Consider the following 13,733-nt stretch of genomic DNA (forward strand, 5'->3'; position numbering starts at 1 on the left):
AGATTTGAAAGTTTTTTGAAATCTTAAAAAATTCTCAAAAAGCTCAAAAATTTTCAAAACCTCAAAAAATCTTCAAAATCTTGAAAAAGCCTTACACTTTTTTGAAATGGCTTGCCCCTCGGTTGGAGGAGTCGTTTTTCGAAATCCGCGCGCTTGGATATGGGCATTTCGGCTATAAGACCGCAAGATTTGTTAGCTCCCAATAAAGTATTGGATAACTCAATATTAATTAATTTGCAAGCTACCGTTTTCCCATACGAAACAACCTTTTGCAGCTTTCTAAATTTCCATGTTCTCAGAATTCGGGAACACGATCAACTTGCATCAGTTAACTCGTTTCCTTTCTTGGACACACCCCAGTGAGCGAATTTCACCTTGGTAACCACAGAGTCTTTGTAATCTGTTGAACTTTGCAGCACCCCCCGTCTATAATGGAAGTATGATCATTACAGATGCATCAGTGATCTGATTGGCTAAACGTCATCTGAAAATGGGAAGTAAAATTGTCGAGAGGTTTCAGAGACCGCTAGAGATATTTCAGTAGCAGAAAATCGTTCTGTATAAAAGAGGCCCGCGTTTGGGGATGGGGCATTCGAAGCGAAGCATCGAAAGATCACAGCAAGGAAAATTAGAAGAGACTCAAGCATCGCAGCCAGAGAATATCATACCAAGTGTAGTACTGAACAAGTTAGAAGAAACTCAAACATCGAATTTATCTGAATATGGCTTTTACGAAAATGGTACAGAATTTTACATACACTTTTTTTATGATTTTCAATTCAGTCTCTTTTCATTTTTTTTCTCATTTTTCTTTTAGGTTGACATGATGTTTTCTTGCCTAAATTTTTTCCATTCTAAGATTTGAATTAAAAATAGACTCGGTAGAGTGTGATTCTTTATTTTAATCATTTGCAAGAATGAATTTACTTTATATGAAAGCTCAACCGAGTGCCGATCACGTGCCTAAAAAGTTGATGAAAACCACACAAGAACGAATCACGGCTAAATGTTTTTAACAAGTAACTTGAATTCAACTTTTAATTTATTGAGCTTTCAATAATTGCAAATGATAATAAGTTTTGTGTTTCTTTGCAGGACGGAGTTTTATTGGTCATCCAGACCCTTATCGTGTTCGCAGCCTCGTTTCCAATGAAGATACCTGAGCTGAATCCGAAATTTGAAATCGGGGAGAAGTTCTTTGTATCTGGCGTAGAGGACCTTGTGAAGCTAGGCAATGGAACTGTCCCCGAGGCTCTCCTGACAGACTTGACACCCCCAGAATATTATAAATCAACAGGAGTAAATGAACACGATGCCCTTTCGCACTTGTACAAAACATCCACATCTGCAAATGGGAGGCAGAGACGAAGCGTGTCGTCATCATGCCCAATCACGTGGACTGTAAATTTTGAGGCGAATCGCTGGCCTAGCAGGATCCAAAGAGGGATTTGTAATGGGCAGGGCACCACCTGTTTGTCATCAGACGGCAAAAGGGCATGCGAAGAATACTACAGCGAAGTTCAAGTTTATCGCTATCTTGGGCAAACAAGCAGCGGACAGCAAGTATGGCGTGTTGAGACCCAGAAAATCCCCGTCCTTTGCTCCTGCTCAGCATTTTAAATCATAGACAGATAATTTTCTGTAGAAGCCCTGCGGAGCAGAGCTGGAAATAAATTGGGTTGTCGACCAGCCCCCTTCCACGGACACACAGCGCCGAGGCCGAAGTCGAGGCCAATGGGAATTTTATAAGGAATCTGGTATTCCATCGAACTTTAAATTATTTATTATAACGAATTTCAGCTTTTGTAAATTATATATTTATTCGAAGCGACTTTTATATGTATCAATGACAATACTGAAAATATTTGCGTGTAGATAGTTTTTTGAAATGAAATTTCAAATTATATGATAGATTTGATGGAAAAATGGTTAATAGATATTCAAATATCGACAACAAATTAAAGTGGATCTTGTGTATTTTATAATAGAAATTCTAATGTGGAATGAAATTCAATGAAATTCACTTTTCTTCTGTTTTTTTGTACTGATGTCACGTGCAAAGTCAGGCAAAGTCCACCTTTTCAATTTTCGTTCATGCAATGATACGAAATGAAATTTATTTTTGACTGCATTTGGTTAGGTTTTTAGCAAAAGCTCCTTGCCTCGAAGAGATTACGGTAACTTCAAGATGCAGTACAAGTGCACATTTTCCATCAAAGCAGGGTTTTCAAAGTATTCCTTGACTTAAAATAATCGGTATATACTTCTGTGTACATAAATGAATGTTTTCATAAAAAACAACATTTTTTGCAACGAAAAAAAAAATCATTTGAAAAAAGCGATGTTTGACTTTCTCACAGCCTATTTTCATCTGAGCTTGAAAACTAATTATGACTTTTGATTGAAAAATATTTTTAACTTTGAATCGACCCTTTTTCACAAAGTGTGCCAATTTTTTCTAACCCTGTGACCAGGGACTGCGAAAGAAGGGGGCTAGTTGCTACATGTGCTGATAATTTATGCTAGATTATGTTGCTTGCATTTTGTCATACTGTGAACTTTGAAACCCCCCCCCCCTTCATTCTGTAATTTTGTCCGTGAATTTTGTCAGTGCCTTTTCCTGTAAGTTCAAAACTCAAGGTCGACCGGATAACAGCAATTTCCTTTTTGGTTGAAATTTCTTTTATTATCTCTTTATTTCTATATTTTTCTCTATTTTTGAATTGTCGCCTTTTGAAAATACTAAAGCAATAGCTACCTCTTTGCCTTGGCTGTTTGTGGTTTTGGAGACCTTACGCGTCAAAGGTTCCATTTTTGTGTGACAGACACACCTAAATCAATCATTAGAGAAATGTATGCAACCGCCGAAGAAAACGTCCAGTCGTAACAGTAAGAAAGCTAGGATATTTTGATGTGGATAACTTTGAATCTAGTTCCAGCGGTGTAATAAGCACGACTGCATTGTGCCTGTGGAGAGCAAGGGAGGGGCATTTTTTGAAGGGGTCTGACTAGAGTGTTTGGTCCCAGATGTAGTTCTAAAAGGCGAGTTAAGTTTTTTTAATATTCTTGCTGCCTCCTCTTACCATGACATCTCACCAAGCATTTGAGTATTTAAGATGAGGATCCACCCAACCGTTTGTTTTATTCACGCCATTATTGATCAGCAAAGACTCTTCATGACGGTGCAAGAGTTGGCTGTAAAGACAGTTTCATTTGGAATTTTGTTTGCTGAAAGGGAACTTTTGTTCCTCACAGAACCTGCATAACATTGCAAGTTCTCAAAAAGAATAAATGTTGGCCAGTAGACTTGTGTTTCTTTTGGAAACTGGCATGGCTGAGCCCTGGTCTAGTAGCAAAGCAAAATCATGTAGCTTGACTTTCAGGATTTTCTTGGTGGGTTCATTTGAGTTGATATGAAACTACTTTTCATGAAGAAATTTTGCCTGACAGTTGCTTGATGATCGAATTAAGTGCGAAACTCGAAGTTGCAACTCACGAATACGTGCCCAATCCCCTCCTTCCACCAAATTGTTTGCTCGGCTAATGTCAGAATGCTAATCATTTATCACACTTTCCTATGTACTGCAAAAGACATTTGGCCGTGTCTTCCAACTTATTTTCTGATTGCCTACAATCAATTAGATTCTCATTTTATTCCAATAACTGAAGTCCCACTTTTTTTCTTCCACTAAAGTTGAAGCGACCTTTGCCCAGATCCGAATAAACCGAATAAGATTTCTTTAAATAAAGAATCATATATAAATCGTCTTTAAATATATTTAAAGAAAATTTCTCGTTGTATCAAAGTTAACTGTATCAAAGTTAATCTATACAGTACAAGCTGGGATAAAAACATAAATATTTTCAAAAATACATTCCTATATCTATATATTTTAGCTCTTCTCTTTTAAAGATAGGTTTCTATTAATAAATTACGTATTTATTTCAAAAGGCGATTCCATTATATCCCATTTGAATTCTGGTACACTGTCATTGTGCTATGCAGTACAAGTACAAGCGACTGGGATCGTCATTCTCTCTCGCCTGTAGACTAATTTACCATTCCCATCGTTTCCAAGAAATCTGTACACGTGGTTTGTGATCTTGATTTCTTCGCATGCAAAATTGTCGTCACGTGACTTACACACAGTGCCCTGTCCGTTACACGAGGCAAACATGATTTGAGCTGGCTTTCTGCCCTTCTCAAAGTTTACATTCCACGTCACAGGGCAGGAGGCTTTGCTCAACATAACTGGCTCTGGATAACTGCGTCTCATTCGCTGCGCTAAAATCAATGAGAGAACAAAGCATAAGGCTATGACGTATGGCTGCCGTGTGAGACCTGGACACGAGGCAAAATTTGGATTTTTTTATTCATTTATCGATTTGGATTAGTTTGCTTTGTAGAAGTGAAATTTTTTATTGTAAGCTAGATATAATTATTTGATATAAAATAAGTAAACACGGACACAGTGAGGTAGAATGTCGTGACTGAAATCTCTGAATGTTAGCAACAGGTGCATGCATTACGTCGATGCAAGCGTACAATATTCAACGTGAGCTTAGGATTTGACATTAAGCACAAGTTTCGAAAGAATAAAATTGTGAACGTTGAAATAAGCGCGCGTTTATAATTTAGAAATTGACTGCAAGCTTACTCTATAGAATGGGAACAAGTGGCAGTGGCAGTGGCAAACTCTCTCTACTTACCCGTCCTGTTGTTTCTGAACAGAAACGAGATGATGTCCAATCCAGATACATTGAGACCTCTCAAACGCAAATATTCATATGGGCTAACTTTTGATCTCAATATCTCTGGAAAAGTGCTGTTTATTTCCTGGTCAACCTCTGATGCTGTTCCGTATTTCAGTATTTTTGCAACCTTGTTTGCTGAATCCTGCAGTGGGAGTGCTCCGTTCCTTTCGGTTAATATGGACAGAAATCCACAGACCACCTGGAAGAAGGATATCGGTTGTTCATGCTATATCCTTTAAACTGCTGATGTTCTAAGCCCCAGACTCAAAAGAAGAAGCTACTTGATATAACAGCATTTAAAAAGGTTCCTTCGTGAGAAAGCTTGCCCGAAGACATTATTTCGTTTATGGCACTAAATCAATGGGATTTTTACTGTTAAAATACATTTTGATTTTTTCCCAACTTTGACTTCAATTTTTCTTGGCAAACTCTTTCGCATTAAAATCGAAAATCCAGCCATAAAAATATATAGAATATTCAACAGAGATTAAGTTGTTCATCAAACTTTGCTCGGATTGCAAGAAGATGGCGTGTTTCTTTAAAGATGATAAGAATTGTAAAAATCATCAAATTGAAGTAAAAAGGTTCAAGTTGATTTGCCAACTTACCACAGTTCTATAAATAACTTGACGTGTACAGTCCATAATTAAAGTGTGTGTTGAATATCTCTTCTCTCAGGTACCTTGCAGATAGAGTTTGAAAGTTTCTGCCTACTTTGCCTTCAAATTGCATTTTTATATATTCTTTAAAGGCATTTGCTGTAGCGCACGTCATAGTTACAGGCATTTCTGCTACCCCAGATGCCACATCCCCTTCTTCGACATCTAGTTTCGCGCGGCCGCTTTTCTGTGTGACGGGCATTTTTTTCTGAAATTCTGGTTGCTGAAATGACAACAATGTTAGCAAACGGGTGCCCGCAGGTCTGCTAAGCGTTAGTTCCAAACCCCCGCTCTTCCAATTTCGCTTTCATCTTCTGTTACACTTGACATAATTCTTGTTTGCCATTTTCATGTAATGACAAGCACGGGCGTGGTGATGCTTCTTGGAAAACTAAATTCTGCCTTTCTCGTAGATGTATGTACATCTCTGGCGTGCCAGGAACTGGCAAGACGGCAACCGTGCATGAAGTGGTCGCAGAACTGGCAGATGAAGCCCGCACTGGCGCAGTACCAAACTTTCAGTATATTGAGTTGAATGGGATGAAGCTGACCGAGCCAAACCAGGCCTACGCGGCGTTTCTCAAGGTACGTCCGCACGTAGTCATTCCGCCTGTAGTCCTTCCGCCAGTAGTCCTTCCGCCAGTAGTCCTTCCGCCAGTAGTCCTTCCGCCAGAAGTCCTTTCATCAGCCATCCATTAGTATTACTTAATCACAATTTGCAAAGGCATGTTCTGCAATTAGTCTCAGAAATGCCCAGTTCTGACTTGCTTCGGTAACTGTGAAATCTGTACCCACGCGTGATGAAGATTTGTCACGACCTGCTTTATTCCTGGAATTCAACAAGCATAATTAACATAAATTATCCAAAGAAATACTGCTCGTTGGTTAGGTGCTAAAAGAACCCAAAGTTTTTGGGTCATAAATCCGTTTAATATTTTATTAAACCGTCCTTACTTAACGCCCCCTATATTTTGCAGCGATTTTAACGGCCCCTTTATTGTTTGATCCCCCACCACTGACTGTTTAAGGGTTTTAAGGGGGTCGTTGAAAAGGGGGACACGTTCCCCCCAGTTTTCGGCAGGGTCAAATTTTGATTTCGACAAACTGTCTTTACGTAACCAAACGTTTGCCGTGGGCTTTCCTTTTAGGTAAAACTGGCGTTCCATGTTGGTAAAAGGGCGTTTTCTGGTGTGATAAAGGGCGTGGCCTAAAAATTTTTGCTTTGTCCCCCCAGAGCTTAGTGGCTGGCGCCACCATTGTTTACTAGTTTCTTTGTTGAACATTTTTTAGAGTTTTCGTGAACGTTTTCAGATCACCCCGTTTTTTAGAGCTTTTCAGCAAAATTTTACATTTGCTGGGTGCAACCAACTGCTTTCTCAATCCAAACTTCTCATTGTTTCAATGTCATTCGATGGTTGCAAAAGAGCTGTATTTTTACTCATATTGTGTAATTCAGTTTGTGATTCACACAAAGGCACTTGTCTCGTATTACCATTGTCCTTCTTTTAGTCCCAACTCACTTCTCGTATTACCATTGTCCTTCTTGTAATCCCAACTCACAACCACATTTGATCTCAGGGCTTCAACGCATGCATGTACGTGAATCAGAACACAATGACGACCGTCTATTCTTGATTACGCAGCAAAGGAACGGATATGTGTCTATTCGGAGTCTACTTCCGCAACAATCAGGCTCTTTTCTCAAATAATATAATAAGATACAATATTATATATGATAATGCTCAAAATAGGAAGAAGAGAAAACAGCTGTCTTAATACCAATGTTACCTAGTTGCCTAGAGGTGGGGCTCTCCCCCAGGACAGGAGGGAGACTTAAACAAGGATCTAGCCCTTGAGCCCCCTAGCAGTCCGTCTTAATATTGAAGCCGTAATATTTTCTGTCAATAGTTTTGTCACTAATTTTTTAAACTGCAAAGTCAGCCCTGTTGCCTAGCTTTTTTGGACCCATTAATATTGTTCCAGCCATATTCCCCCCTTTTTATAATTCATTGGTTTAATTTTATTGCCCATTAAAACCCAACTAAGAATCGGTTCAATTAAAGTTTGGACACTGTAATGTCGATGTGACTGAAACAATGCCTGAATCGAACCAAAAGCTTGCGTTTCAAAATGTTTTGTTTTTGTTTGAGAACTGTCTCTTTAGGATACCAGTCGGATTCAGATAAGAAATTTGCAGCAGATCTATCCACCTCTGATTTCTATATCTCCGATTTCTACAACTGCCACCAAATAAATCCCGATCGGTGCGCATTTTTGAGTCAATTCTAGGCCCTACCTTGGACCAATTACTACAAAATTTTTTCTTGTTGAGTCTTGTGTTATATTAGACATCATTAGCTAATACAAAAATATCATCTGAAAGATCTAAAATTTTTTTTTATTATACGGCCGCGATTCGCCGTATTTTCTTCAATCAAAGTGAAATGATTGGCTGGGTCTGTTTCCTTCATCCAGCCTCAAAGACGATCGCGAATTGCCCCAACTCATTACGAGCATGGACGAGCATGGACATTCAAGATTTGCTTGGATTCATGAAACCTATAATGCCCATATACTGTAACAGCTTTATTAAGCCCCCTCTCTAATGGTTTCAGTTCGAGTTTCAGCTGAAAAAGAAAGATGATCCGTTTCCTGAGGCGCGCCTTCAACTTTCATTATTTCCGCAATACTGTTGCTACTTGCAGTGGCGCTTTGACTGCATCAGCAAGCATTGTGGCATTCAGCAAGCATTGTGGCATTCAGCAAGTGTCAGCATGGAAAAGTAAAGACCCTCGGTGCAGTCGGCATAAACTCTATCATACCCACGTGTGCAATTCACCGTTTTCCTTATTCGCTCGGAGCGCAATGCATTCTGGTACTTGTAGTTAACAACAACACGGCAATCGGCGCGCTCTTCAAATCATTGCAAATATCGCTCAATCGCACTGTACGGCTGTTTACGATTTAAAAGATGGATAACCCTTCAATTACCAAAGAAACAAATACAGATACTTCTTCAAACAATCGCCCTAGTTTTTTTCAAAACTCTAGCCCGGGGCAACTCGTTGTATTACAGCAAGAAGAAGTACCAGAGGCTACCAGCAAAATGGCGGTACGGAGTGACGTTACCTTCGATGATAACTTCGTTGATCTCAGAGATGGAAGCTGGACCGTTGATTTGAAATGTATGCCTAGATTTACGGAAAGCCGTTTGAATGAGAAACTTATTGATAACGCAATGAACATGCCTGATCATATTGCACCGAATGCCTACAGAAACAAGCTCCAAGGCTACAAGTTGTGGAAAGAAGGGTACTTGAGCAAAGTGAGGGTCAAACCAGATGTTGAATATGGTTGCGTTACATTGTTTTTGGTAAAAGCATTTGTTTCTGCTTCAATGAAGAGCATTAAATACATAGTTTATGCACATTTAGACCAATCAACAGGAACAGTAGTTAAAGCAAAATGCAACTGTAAAGCTGGACAAGGTGGTTGTTGTAAACATGTTGCTGCACTCCTGTATACTCTTCTGGACTTTTCGAATTTGGGCCTGCCTTGCGTTCCAGAGGATTTGACCTGCACTCAGGTGCTTCAAAAATGGTGTGAGCCTGGAAGAAAGCTTAATTCAACTGTTGCTGTCAAATTTGCAGACTTGAGCTTTGAGAAAGCTATGCCTGAAAAAGACAAGTCTTGCAAGCGTAAAAGGCCAGCAGTTTCAGGTAGCCGAACAGATTTCTGTGCAACCCCTCCATTTGCAAAGGTTGTTGCCAGTAGTAAAATTCAAAGTTTGTATGAATCTTTAGAGAAGGCTGGGAAAGCCAACTTACTAGCTCAAACTCTGAAAGGCAACGAGTTTAAACCTTGTGACTTTTTTGAACACTCTGGAAATCCAGCACAAGAATTAGCACCATCCAGCAATTTTATGGAAATGTCATATGATATTTTCAAAAACATGCATGCAGAGATGGATTCTAGTCTTTTTGCCAAGGCCACTTCAGCCAGTATAGCCCATAATGTTGGAGTCACTTTACAAGATATTAAAGTGATTGAAAAAGAAACAAGAAAACAGGCAAGCAGCCACCGCTGGTTCTTAGAAAGGTCAAAGCGACTGACATCATCCCTTTTTGGCAGAATCTTAAGAAGAAGGGAAAATGTGTTTCCAAAATCTATTCTTGATCAAATAGCTAAAAGGAGGGATGGAACTGGGCCAAATACAGCAGGGTTACAATGGGGCATTGAAAAGGAAAAGGTGGCTTTAGAAAGGTACAAAACAGAATTCTGCCACCAAGGTAATGTTGTTGAGTGCGGTCTGATGATCAATCCTAAATGGCCATGGCTTGGTGCAAGCCCTGATGGATTGATAATTCAAGATGGGATGCTTGTAGGCGGCATAGAGATTAAGTGCCCTTACACAAAAAGGAACTTAACTGTTCAAGATTCATGCCAAGATAAAAACTTTTTCATGGGAGATTCAGGATCTGGGCCAAATTTGAAAGAAAAGCATCATTATTATTATCAATGCCAAGGAATAATGAACATAATTGGCCTTTCATGGCTAGACATTATTGTTTATACTGACATAGATATATATGTGCAACGTTTAGAATGTGACTGTCATTTTTGGAAAACTGTAATGTTACCAAAGTTAGCAACATTTTTTGAAACATTTATGTTGATATAAATTAAAATATATGATATTTATGATGCGTTGAAGCCAAATGAAATCTGTTTTTACTGCTTTTAAATAACTGCTATGTCATTTTGGCATTGGTTAGAATGTCATGTCTTAATGGGAAAATTTACAAGTCAGGACAATTTTTTCATCTCCAAAATTCTCTGATCATGAAAAAAAAGAAACAAACTGAATTTCTAGAGCTGAGCTGAAATCAAATTAGAGTTTAAATGGTGTAATGGCTATGTTTAAGGAAATGCTACAGTCATCAAATGCTACAGTTGTAGGTGGGGTAGGGGCAAAATTATTTTGTGACACAGGAGACAATTTCCTCTCACTTCCTAAATTGAAATGCAAAAAATTTAAAACCATTGCCCAAGTTAATTGATGAAAAGTGTATTTCCATTTAATTTAATGATAAAAGAAATTTCCTAAAAAACAGTGATACAAAGACAAAAAAATTTTTTCAATTGTATGAAATCACATTTATTTCTTAGCTATAAGTGGTGGTAAAAAGTTTGATAGATATGCACAAACCACCCATACTTTATCCAAATTAGCAGACATTGAAATTGGAAATATTGTTTTCAGTAACTTAAAAGTTTTTATTCGTCTAATGGCTCGCTCAACATGTACACGTAGGGAGGCAATTCTTCTGGTTTCTGTTTCTTCTTCTAATGTCAATGAAGCTTTTTCCTTGAGAAAAGGGGGTATATTCAGCCCTGTTTGTGGTGGAAGATCATCTTCTATGTTAAACCCTTTGTCAGCCATGATTGTATCACCTGCTTCCAAAAGGTTAAGGATACCACAATCCCTTGTGACTGCTTTGTCACTGCATCTGCCAGCATATAGGTGTGACACAAATGTTACTGCACCTGAAGGTGCAATACCAAGCAAGCCCTTTGCAGTATTGCAATGTTTGTAGTTAGAGTATGTTTCACTCTGTGACCTGAGTGAACTAGGCATTTCCATGAATATTTCAGTAGCATCCAATATCACACGTGTACTTGGGTACATTTCTTTGAATGCATTTGGCATTGTTTCATCAATAGTTGACCTTGATGCCCATATTGGCAGCTGTCTAAGCCTTGTATATAGGAAATCAATCCAGGTGATGAAGATCCTAGAAAAATGCCCAACAGAAATACCTGCCCTGTAAGCTATGTCTTTTTCTAAAAGTCCACACCGTAAACGTACAAGGACAAGAAACAACTCTTGCTCTAGTGCCAGTGTTCTCTTTGGTCCACGCTTTGGATTCTCAGGGCAAATTGTATCTGCATTTGTGTTTGACTTGTAGTATATAAGCTTCTCTGCTGCTGGCATTAGAAAATCAAAAAATATCAGAAATGTTTCATGATCTTGGAAACCAGTATAAAAATGAAATAGTTCAGTATCATCCTTTATATCATCAACATGAAATGATACTTGTTTAATCTTTGCTTTCATTGATTCATTCTCTTTTTTAGCCTGACCCAATATTTTTGTAAGAGATTCTATTTCATCTTTGTGCTGTCTTTCCCTTGCTTCCATTTGCTTCCTCAGAGCAGCAAGCTCATTTGCCTGGTTGTCAGAATTAACTGCCTCAGGTAAGTTCTCATCACCATTTGCAATTACTTCGACAAGTTTTTCCCGATCGAATCGTTCTTCCGTGAGGGCTCTGTTACGACATTTAAATGTTGCTCTTGGTTTTGGTATGCTGGGACGAGTTGCTTTTGGAACGATGAGCGGCACGTTGCTCATGTAAGTCTTTTTTCCACCAACGAAGTGTACCGAACAAACCCTGTGTCCATTCGTTGGTTTGAAGTCCTTGCGACTGATGAGGGATATCCATCTTTTCCTCAGGTCGATCTTCTCTTGCCGATTTCCAAACGGAAACTGGTAGAAACTAAGAGCTGGGTTTCTTTTGCTATTGTTGAAACAACCTGGCACGCAACACGTGAATCCACCAGCTTTTGATTGCTTTTTAGGGATCTCATCACATAGGCCTACTCTTAGGACTCTTCCCATATCGACAGCTTCTGGCTTTTGGTGTAGTACAGCGAGTTGCCCCGGGCTAGAGTTTTGAAAAAAACTAGGGCGATTGTTTGAAGAAGTATCTGTATTTGTTTCTTTGGTAATTGAAGGGTTATCCATCTTTTAAATCGTAAACAGCCGTACAGTGCGATTGAGCGATATTTGCAATGATTTGAAGAGCGCGCCGATTGCCGTGTTGTTGTTAACTACAAGTACCAGAATGCATTGCGCTCCGAGCGAATAAGGAAAACGGTGAATTGCTTTCCAGGCAATCCAAAATTGTTTTAGATTGCCGTTGCAGCTGAGAAAAAATTGAACATAACGACCGCCAATTCTTTAAGTGATACTTTTTACCAGGGCCTTTTTGAAGCAATAAGCAGGAGAGAGGAAATAACCCCCTTACTTCTAAATGTTCCTTCCTTCCTTTTCTTTGGCAACATTTAAAAAAGAATTAAGAGCACACCCTATAGAATGCGACTGTAGATTGTGTAAAAAATTTATTGCTGGGTTAGGTTTTATTTAGAACATTATACCTTAAACCTTTTTAATATTGTATCATATATTTTTATTTCATACTAACTCTTTATAGATAGTTGGCCTTAATTAGCTTCTTTATAGCTATCAGCCGTTCATTTAGTACGCCAACTTTAAACAAATTATTTATTATTATTATTATTATTATTATTATTATATATTCTTTCCAGACAGCAGACTATTGTTCTCTTTTGTACGATAATGGATGACCCCCCTCCCCCAGCTGAAATCACCGAGGGAAGGCTATGCCCTTTATCACACTCTTTTCTAGGGGGTCGTTTTCATCGATGCTCCCTGTAGTAGCGATTTTAGAAATTCTCCTGTCACAGTGTCCCAATTCGGGGTCGGAGACAGTGAGGTAAATAAAATATGTCGCTCCCTCGCAGACGCATTGCATCCGACGCTGACAGGTTAGAATAAGTTTGAATTTTGATTTCTAAAGATTCGAATTCCAAGGAAAGAGCACTGTTTTAAGTTCTTGAATGAATATATACTACTCCAACGTGCACACATTAAGATAACAAGAGAAGTAGAGAACATCAATTGAAGAGAAGGATGTCAATACCCAATCAGAGTGAATCAAAACAGTTTCACCTGAATAGACCAATTCGACTTACGGCCTCATTTTGAAAAATGAGTAGACCTTTTGTACAAATTTTTTTATTTCAGATTCGGATTAAGAGCAATGATTTTAGTCTACTTGGAAGTTTTCGTGATGGTATTGCTCACGATATTGATTTTATGACGACATAAAGATAAAAAATTTATAAGAGATTTGACCGTGATTGGCGACTAGGGGGATAAAGTTTCACCCCGAATGATTGTTGCGGTCAAATCCCTTGCAAGTTTTCAAACTTAATTTCTCCATAAAATCTAAATTACAAGCACAAACAAAATGAAAAATAGTATCCAGCCTAAATCTTTTGTGATAAAACCAAATCTGAGCTTAAAAAAGTCGTATAATTAAATGTGGAGAAATTTCCAAAACGTTTTCTCTTTCACTGATGGGCAGCAACCACCTTTCCCACACCAATTTTTCTTTACTTTCATTTTTACTGTAAATGAATGGCTTGCTTTGAATATTTCAGTTATTCCTTTGA

The 13,733-nt window shown here is 38.5% G+C and overlaps 4 protein-coding genes across 4 annotated transcripts in view; 3 read left to right on the forward strand and 1 right to left on the reverse strand.

Annotated features, from left to right (window-relative positions):
* The window catches only part of LOC135695199 (uncharacterized), a 48,540-nt gene that overhangs the window by 19,041 nt on the left and 15,766 nt on the right, over positions 1 to 13,733 (forward strand). The window contains exon 8 of the mRNA XM_065214197.2: positions 5,828 to 5,999. Coding sequence (XP_065070269.2) covers positions 5,828 to 5,999 — 172 coding nt within the window. The remainder of the gene's footprint in view (positions 1 to 5,827; positions 6,000 to 13,733) is intronic.
* LOC135695197 (uncharacterized) lies at positions 443 to 2,558 on the forward strand. The gene is made up of 2 exons (XM_065214195.2): positions 443 to 740; positions 1,096 to 2,558. The coding sequence occupies exons 1-2, from the start codon at positions 723 to 725 to the stop codon at positions 1,618 to 1,620; spliced, it is 543 nt and encodes a 180-aa protein (XP_065070267.1). The 5' UTR covers positions 443 to 722; the 3' UTR covers positions 1,621 to 2,558.
* On the reverse strand, positions 3,707 to 5,832 carry LOC135695196 (uncharacterized). The gene is made up of 3 exons (XM_065214194.2): positions 5,364 to 5,832; positions 4,711 to 4,954; positions 3,707 to 4,285 (listed from the first exon to the last, which is right to left on the reverse strand). The coding sequence occupies exons 1-3, from the start codon at positions 5,397 to 5,399 to the stop codon at positions 3,999 to 4,001; spliced, it is 567 nt and encodes a 188-aa protein (XP_065070266.2). The 5' UTR covers positions 5,400 to 5,832; the 3' UTR covers positions 3,707 to 3,998.
* LOC148959887 (uncharacterized) lies at positions 8,241 to 10,255 on the forward strand. The gene has a single exon (XM_089109572.1). The coding sequence runs from the start codon at positions 8,386 to 8,388 to the stop codon at positions 10,093 to 10,095; it is 1,710 nt and encodes a 569-aa protein (XP_088965698.1). The 5' UTR covers positions 8,241 to 8,385; the 3' UTR covers positions 10,096 to 10,255.

This window comes from Rhopilema esculentum, chromosome 8 (assembly GCF_057945365.1).
Source record: "Rhopilema esculentum isolate cy_ngs chromosome 8, ASM5794536v1, whole genome shotgun sequence".
Classification (NCBI taxonomy): Eukaryota; Metazoa; Cnidaria; class Scyphozoa; order Rhizostomeae; family Rhizostomatidae; genus Rhopilema; species Rhopilema esculentum.